The 8,957-nt window shown below is 39.7% G+C and overlaps 1 protein-coding gene across 4 annotated transcripts in view; it reads left to right on the top strand.

The window, feature by feature from the left end:
- The window catches only part of umad1 (UBAP1-MVB12-associated (UMA) domain containing 1), a 29,734-nt gene continuing 20,777 nt past the window's right edge, over nt 1-8,957 (top strand). The window contains exons 1-2 of one of the 4 annotated variants that reach the window (XM_015357887.2): nt 1-82; nt 2,431-2,538. In XM_015357887.2, coding sequence (XP_015213373.1) covers nt 2,457-2,538 — 82 coding nt within the window. In that variant the 5' untranslated portion in view covers nt 1-82; nt 2,431-2,456. The other 3 variants (XM_015357888.2, XM_015357886.2, XM_015357891.2) reach the window with 3 other exon arrangements.

The following is an 8,957-nucleotide window of genomic DNA, read 5'->3' as shown; positions in this document are numbered from 1 at the left end:
TTTGCTGATCTCCCCTAGAAGGGGGGCGCATTACTGTGACGTCACAAGAGGAAGCTGACAGCTGACTGTAAACAGCACGCACGTACGTAGCTTCAGTAACGGTTTAAAGTATAATATTTTAAACTAAAAAAAAAAACTATTATTATAACCCGAAACTGGCATTTATTTCTAACGTTAGATTAACCCATTTTATTTTGGCTCTGTCGGCGTTGACGCGTAAACAACAGCGCTGTAAGTACCATTGGTGTGGACATGAAGTGACGGCGCGTCAGCTGTTTCAGGAACCCGAGTTCGGCACCGATCTCCTCCCAGTGAAGAGCAATACCATGCCCTAATAAGGGTCTGAGCTAAGGAAACTCGTTAAAACAAAGGATTATGAACTGTTTGCGATGGTGTAAGAGGTGTCTTGGTGAACCCGTATTAATATGTGAACAGTTCTTTATATCCTGTTTCTACAATAGGCATTTTATTCTTGACGTTTCCGTCAGAACAGTACAGCTCCAAATGTTTTTTGTTACACTTGGTGTGTCGAGTGTCTTAATTGCGTCTAAACTGTGTGCGTTAGGCAATGGTATTGTATGTAATATGTTATGCCAGTGGTGCACTTTTGCAAAATACGTTTTTCTCCCATGCATATCATTTTGATTGTCCCTGAATGGAGAGGAATGGACAGATGATCTGAATGAGCTGATGTGGAGTACCTTAGCAGGAGGTTTGAACGGAAGAGTGATGCTCTGTTAATGTTAATGTCAAAAACTGCAAAGATGATGGGACTTGGCTGTCCAGGGAAAGGCTAGGCAGATCTTCCAGTGTGAAAAGATTGTCTTAGTTTGTGATATTGGGTTCCAGCCCTTGTTTTGAGGAAGTATAAGTCTCAGCAGCCACTTGCCAAAGTGTATGCATACTGTTTTTTTCCACACTGACTCTTTTACTATGGCCAAGAACTGCAGGACAGTTCTTTTTCTTAGTACATAAAACCTAGCTTACATTAACTACATGGACATACTGATCAGGACTGGTAACCCATTGCAATTGTATCACCGCTATGAATAGTTTGTTTAACAGATGCCCTAACTGAGGCGACATCACATTTGTACAAAGTTCACATTCCATGTGATGCGATAGATGTGGTAACATCAATGAAATAAAAATAATGAAAGGACATGCAACACAGCAGCTGTGCAAAGCTAAAACTAAGCCACAATGACGCCAAGTGTATACAGATTGAATAACTAAAAGGCAGTAATGGAACTGCCCTTTTGGTACAGTATATGCTATGTTTCTGATGAATAAGGGGAATGTGGAGGGGACATTATCTGTTAGAATATTAAGAACCCGTGTAATACTGTGTAAGAGTTGAAGGGTGTATTTGAGAGGTCATCGATGACAGGTGCTATTTTAACAGTGAGTCTTGAGCAGGAGATGAAAGTCTGGGGGGGGGGTTCTGCTGGCCAGAATGGAGTTACAGAAAGTGGCAGAAGAGGAGGAGTACAGAGCAGGAGAGGCTTACGGAGAGACAAGGGATGGAAGATGGGGTGGGAGAAGCGGTTTTAAATTAGAGATGTCATGAGAGAATTTTGTGATTGATTTCATGGCATTTAAACAACAAGAAACAGGTGCATGTTTTCAGGATCTTTTTTTTTTTCCCTTGTATTCCTTTTGTAGAATCAACAAAAAAATTCAATATCTCATCTGTGGGAGGCTTGAGCTCGGTAGCTCAGTGACCTTGAGTGGCTTTTTCCACTCATCACTCAAAAGAAGGGTTCCCTCCGTAACAAAAACTATTCAGGACTGTCTGCCTTATCATGCACAGGGGATTCATGTTATGTTGAAATGAAGATTTATTTCCTGGAATATAAAGATGAGTTTACAAAAAATAAATTGTGTAACTTTACTTTATTTGACAGAGACTCACATTTTCAGATCTTAGTGGTCACAGGCACCTAAATGTGTTGTCTGTGTACTTATAAAGTCCTGCAGTGTGGATCTTCTGTTCTGTTAAGATGGAGGGGCCCAATATTGGCTGCACCTTAATCAATAAGCAGTGGCTCTTACATTCAGATGCCAGGACCCAGCTGTTATACTGTAGTATGTTGTCTTACACTGGTGAAGAATGTTGTCTTTAGATGAGGTAGTCTTCTTAAATCAAAGTTGTCAGGATGTAGAAAATATTTTTAATGAAAACATTTGAAAAGTTTCCGCTAGAGTTGTGGTGTAGACAAGTGTCCCAATTAACTATACATGTGATGCTATCACATCTTTTCTTTATATATTGTACTTGGTCACTAATAGAGTGCATTTTCCTTTTGAGAAGTGCTCATTGTATTTTTTCAGTGGCGTTGGCCCAATAATTGTTTTTTTAATCTGTTATAAATATTTATCATAAAGCCATACGATTTTAGAATTATTTTGATGTGGTTTGTTTTACAGGCGTTAGGAATACACCAGACGCAGAAATGTTGGGTTTTTTTGGAATCCGTAAAGAATCCTCGAAGAAGCCAGTGTCTGAGAAGGAGTCCGATGGGTTTGTAATTGTAGGTAAGAGAATCTCTGTTGATAACGAGTCCTGCTCTGAATCCAGATAAATGAGGGCTCACACCATGTGCTATTAATAAATCATGGAACACATAACATGTCTTTCTGTTCATATGGTGTGCATATACATGAAATCAGAATATTAATTAAAGCATAGAAATGAATTATTAGGTCTTCATATATTGCTGAGATATCCTAAAGGGAGGTTGTTCACTTATATCCTTTGTGCAGGACGTCATGATTTTTGGACAGTGATGATTTATCCTATTTTGGACAATAAGGAATTCATTACTTACATATGTTAAGATAGTTTTCAGATAGTTTGTATTTGTCTGTTTTTTCTTTGATCACGTTTCTTGTAATGTATTTTTATTGTTTTTTTTGCATTTAAAATTTCTAGGCAGAATATCTGGTAATGGCATAGCATAGGGTATCTATAATTTTTAAAAATATTTATTCAGTTTTGGGCCGTGATGTCTTTTTCAGATAAAACCATTTTCAGCGTTAGAGCTTGTCATGCCCTTTATATGTTGAATCTGTCCAGACCAGGCTCAACATTACAGGTTAAAGTAGTACAAGAATAATTCTTGAGAAGAGTGAATACATTGTACAGCTGTGTGTGCAGTGTGCGGTGATCTGTGAAGTCTGTCATAAGCTGCAGAAAACAAGCCTGAGGGTTTTGTCCTGCTTTTATGTTGTAGTGTGTTTGTAGGGGGGCATTCTGAGAATCATTGATGGCTATCTTTGCTGCATTTGTGTGAGTTGTTTGTCACAAATCAGTGAGAAGGAAAAAACATCTTTTATGATTGTCTTACATATCAACACAGTTTGGAAGCTGTTGAGCAACAACCTGTTAAGTAGTCTTGTCACCATGTAACATTTACTGAAGCAAAACATATTTTTGTATAAGGAAGTGGAAAATGGAATGTGGATTGTCTGGAAGAAACAATGTACTGAAGTATAATATATATGAAGATTTACAAAGAAAACACAGCTCTACTGGGTAAACAACCGCTACATATGTAGAATCCAACCAAAAATGTGATTTTAAGATTTTCCTGTTGTACTGTTAATGAAATCATCTGACAATTGATCCCTCTCTAAAACGAGAATAAAAAGCTGTTGGAGGACAATATACGCAAATTCTTATAAATGTCTTAAAAGGGTTCTAAAAGGCACAAATCAGAATGGGAAAGTTATCACCAGCACGAGGGTCCATCCATATAAGACTTGCATCTACTATAAGTGATTTTAGCCAAGAATGCAACTTGATAAGTGGAAGGACAGATGGTCAGATATGGTTACTTGAGCAAATGCATTCAATTGAGAGGTGATCCTCTTACTGATCCAATAGACTTTCCTTGCTTCCAGGGTTAGGGCTGTGTAGTCTTGAAGGGAAACATAACATTCAACATTTAAAATAAATATAGTATCATGGAAATGCAAACTCACTATAGATTCTTGACTTGCAGTCTAACTCAGGGGAATCTTCAGAATGAATTAGTTTGTTATACTTTAAATAAACTAAAGGACCCTTTATCTGATGATAATGTACATTGCTCTTCCTGATATCTCCCTGCCTTGAGGGTAATTCTATTTTTGTATTTCTGAACCTTGTTTGTTAAAATAAGAGAAAAGAAGGTTTGTGAATAATCCAGTGAAAGTCAGTAGAGTGGAAATGCAATTGGCTGGCTGTTGTGTGCACATATTAAGGTCTTCTGTTCCACATTTGGTAATCCAGTCAGTGTAATCCCCTTGGGTAGTGTTTCTGAAGAAAAACAATCTGCAGATATCAGGATGAACACTAGATGGAGGGTTGGCTCTTGTATTTAGGCAGCCAACTGAGTCTTCTGATTTATATTGACTTGTGAAATGCTTTTGAATTTTCATGTATTTTACTTACTTGTGCATTTATTAATTCATTCAAGTGTTTTAGTTTAGATTTGATTTATATTCTTTTTAAAATTAATTCATTATTTCCAGTTATCTTTTGTTACACCCACCAGATCTGGAATAGCCGGTGGTGTGATTTTTATATCTCAGTTCGCAGCGATTAAACTATGTGACTGCACACGGGAGATTGCGGGAGGGCACGCAGACTCCTCCATCTCGCCCACAACTGAGCCACTAGTCTTTTAACACGTCACAGGCTGGACAGCTCTGTATGGAGGGCTCAGTGGTGATTGGAGGAGAGCCCCTCACTGCGTGCAGGAGGCTGCAGTGGTCACTGCGTCTCTGAGATCTGAGAGAATCCTGTCTGACTAATCCCAGCCTGACCTCGAAGGCGCTCGGCTAATTGTGCAGCACCACTTGAGAATCTCAGTTACGGTCAGCTAGTGACACGACTGAGACTCAAACCCGTGAGCGTAGAACACAGCCTGCACCCGGGCCCAATGCCTTTACTTTTCCAGCCACCCTGAAGGCCCCATGACTTCATATTTCTTGTCCAAGGAAGCTTAGAGGACAGACAAGAGGAAATGAATGTGCAGGATGTGGTCTTCCATCAATCTGTTTTTTAAACCACTTCAGGGTCTCAGGGGAGCTGGAGACTATCCTGGCAAGCAGTGGGTGCAGGGCAGGGTACACCCAGGACAGGACGACAGTCCATGGCAGGGCAAACACCGACACAAATAGACACACACTCACACCAGGGCCAGATTTCCCAGAAGCTAATTACCTTGCCAGTCCTTGGACTGTGGGAGGAAACCAAAGCTTTACTTGTTCTTTACAAATTGTATTTCCTCCTTACTGTTCAAAGTCGTCTTTTAAAACAGTCATTAAGAGCCATTACCATTGAACCTTTGTACAGAACTGAATACCTTACTATTTATTTCATGCTAAAACTTACTTTCCTTAGGGCGGTCTGTTGGCGTTTTGTAAATTTTGCATGTTTCAGATGAGACGTTGACTCAACATCTGGACTCATGGGTCATTAAAGATCTCATGGCACTGTTTGTATGAGCAGGTCTGTAAACCCCAGTGTCCTGGCTAAATTCCCCTGGGTTTGCATTGTCTGCTCTGCCGACAGTTCCCCCTTAATTCGATCGGTGAGGTCATTTCTGCCATCCCCACCTGACCTGCTGCATTGTGGATTGCCGTCACAGGTATCTGCCCGGTGCTATCCTTGTGGAAGTACTAGATACTATCATGTACTGTAAGTATTCTGAACACCTTGTTAACATGGTGTGGAATGCTATTGAGAATAGCATGTGTTCCAAATCTGAATCACAACATCAAAATATATTGAAGGAGGCCAGAACAGTTGCCTTAACTAATTCTCAAATGCACATGAAATTGATATACAGTAAGTTGTGATCTTTGTTTTGTGTTAATATTGTAACGCAACGGGGGCTCAGGCGGGTGCCCTTGCCGCATCTGGTCGGCCCCATCCCGACTGGAGGCTCGAACCCGGGACTTCCGCGTCTCTCTGCAGCGACCTAGCCCCGTGAGCTAAAGAGAGATCTCTCTTTAGCTCATGGGGCTAGGTCGCTGCAGAGAGACGCGGAAGCCCCGGGTTCGAGCCCCGGACGGTGCAGTTGCGTTACAATATATTGTCAGCTGGTAAGATTAAGTGCAACCCGTACTGTTCTGTTGGATCTGTGCTAATCATCCTACTGGTAGTAGGTGGTGACAAGATTTACATTTTTCCAATGCAAATAAAAATATTTATAGTTGCGGAAAAATAAAATATCAGAAATGCTGCACTATGCCCAACACGAGAACAAGGCAAGATGTATAACATTTGACTTGAATTTCAAATTGAGGCCTCTAGTGTCACAATCTAAATGTGTATGTCTTTGCTGAATCCACTGTGCCCAAAATGATCCAAATTAGAAATGAGAGTCATTGCATATTAACAGTAATATGCAAATGCAATGCAAAACATTGCAACCAAAAGAGATTACCATTCAGATTAAAAGCAGCTGTCCATGACATCACCATCTTGTTTTGATAGGAATCTCTTTTAGAAAATGTCAGCTGCAGATTTATATCCCAAACCGTTTTAAGTTTTCTGTTTATTTCATTCGAAATACAGTACGTTCAAGAATTAAGTTAAAATGTATCAGGCTATGATATTACATTGTTAAAGAGGAAAGGCAAATTGCATACACATTTAATTTACCTTGGGGTAACATGCACTTCAAAAATTGCCTCCACAGTAAGGATTTTTCTGATCATGCAGTATTTTCAATTTCAGAATTAGAGTATCAAAAAATGTTGAGAAAACCAAAAAAAGAGAGTCACAAACATTAAGACGGTGGATTGACATGAAAAGAGGAATTTCATAAGGTGATATATAAATGACTTGTTAGTCAGCATTTCAGTAATGATTATTGGAGAACTCAACAATGCAGGAAAAAGTTACTTTACATAGTTACAAATTCAGCTGTACTGAAGTAGAAGCAGTTGTAGCTACAGACTGTTGGTATATGAAGTATAAATTAAAAAAAAATACAGCAGTGAGCCCGTGTTGGCGAGATACAGATGATCCCCTTAACAAGCCAGGTTTATGTTAAATGTCATGGAAACCTGGGGACTCCTTAAACTGCTGGGCTTGAGTGACGGCAGGCTGGCCGTGTGGACGAGCTGTGGTGGTGAGGTGGTTAGAAGCCCTTGCTTGGTTCCAGGTCAGGTGGCCTGTCTGAGTGGAGCTGCCCTTCCGGTGGTGCTGGCAGGGTTTCATTGGGGTTTCACAACTGCGTCTTGCTCCCAGCGTCGACGGTCCTGGTTAAGGGACAGAAATGGTGGAATGGAGGATCGGAGGTGGAGTTGGTGAAGGGGCACGTGAGCAAAGCAGCAACCCTGAAGTCTGGTGCTGGTGCTGTAGTGTGCAGGTGATTGCCAGGAGTTATTGGACTGCTGTTGTGTGGGCTATTTTCTGTCTCCTTAATTTTCTGTGTGAACTCCGTGATGTGAAAAATAGCTTTTCTGTTCTTCTACTATCATTTCAGATGCTCAGATCTTCTTTCTTTTGAAGAGCAGTGTCTGTGTTTTTTTGTGTGTGAATTAACTGTTTTTCCTTCTTTATTTTTTACAGACAATACCACCAAACATGATAAAAAGTTATATTTTGGTATTTTGCGTCATTCAAAGTAGGTTTAAAAAATGGGTTTTCAGTTCTACATGTAGGGTTAACTGACAAGTAGTCTAGTCAGTTGAACTCAATAAAAAGTGTAGTATTTCATCATGTATTTTCCATTGTACCATCTTCTTGATAAAATTATAATTGGCTAAAGGTTAAATGTATGAGCTCTTTAATATCTTCCAAAGAGAGAATTGCATGAGAAAGTGAATTATTTTCTCCCTATGCTTGAGCAACATTTATGTTGTTTATATATTTGTTTAGCTATTTAACAAAGACAAGCTGTGGAGACCGAAGTGATATGTTCAGTGGTATCTTGGCAGAACCAGCAGCAACACAAACAATGCAATGAAACAGAAAGCATGTGCCACTGGCCTTAATTAGCTCTGGTGCTCAGAGTACTCTTGCTCTTTAAGGCCTTTCAGTTCTGTCTTCAGCACACATGCTCATGGATATGCAATTTAGCAGGGATGAGTGGTGTAAGCACTCCCATACAGGTGAGTGCAGTTTTAATCATCCACAGAGGCAAACTTTTCCCCCCCTTAAATGTTAAATCCACTTCAGCAGCTGTTCAAATATTTTTAAACCAGCCCTTGTCTTAGTCATTGAACACTTTTGTGTATCAGATGCGGTTTCTATGGAGAGTAGCCTAGCCAACCCTTTTGTGTGTGCAATACTAAGAGTTATTACACAAACACAAACGTGTGGTCAGAGTTCACCAAGGATGAATGCTCTGATACCACGGTTTGGATTATCTCCTGGTGTATGTATTGTATGCCCCAGTTCTATGATAGGTCATCCAGTTTAAATCAAGACCAAGCTCACATTTTCTTTCCATTTTCCCTTCTTTTTAAAAGGATAGATGCAGCTCTGCAGTGAGCTTCAAATAACTGCTGCTGTTTTTAAGAAGCAGTTGTGTTGCACTTATGGTTAGTGACCACAGCAGATGGTCCAGATCCCAGATTGTATTTCAACCATGTACCTTGAATTTGTCAAACATATACACACAAGTGAAATGTAATTAATAATATTCTTTTAGATGTAAAAAGGTAGGTTAGGCAAATTAATCTTAAATCTAATTTATTTCTGATGAGGGCGCTGGGAGAGATTGTTTTCTCCAGTCCTTCATTCTGTAGTAACCTGTGAATGTTAGTAATGTCTTGCGATTATTGGATACAGTATGCTTGTGCTGGAGTCAATATTATTATGACCAGTATCTAGTGAAATTTCATTTTCTATCAGCTTTATGAAAAGTTACAGTTATGAAGAGACTGATTGTCTTATCTAACACTTCAGGTTGTTAGTCATTTGATTATTCAGGAGCTTCATCAAGACATTT

This window comes from Lepisosteus oculatus, chromosome 10 (assembly GCF_040954835.1).
Source record: "Lepisosteus oculatus isolate fLepOcu1 chromosome 10, fLepOcu1.hap2, whole genome shotgun sequence".
Taxonomy (NCBI): Eukaryota; Metazoa; Chordata; class Actinopteri; order Semionotiformes; family Lepisosteidae; genus Lepisosteus; species Lepisosteus oculatus.
Note: the sequence above shows the minus strand (reverse complement) of the source record. Positions and strands in the feature narration are given on the sequence as shown.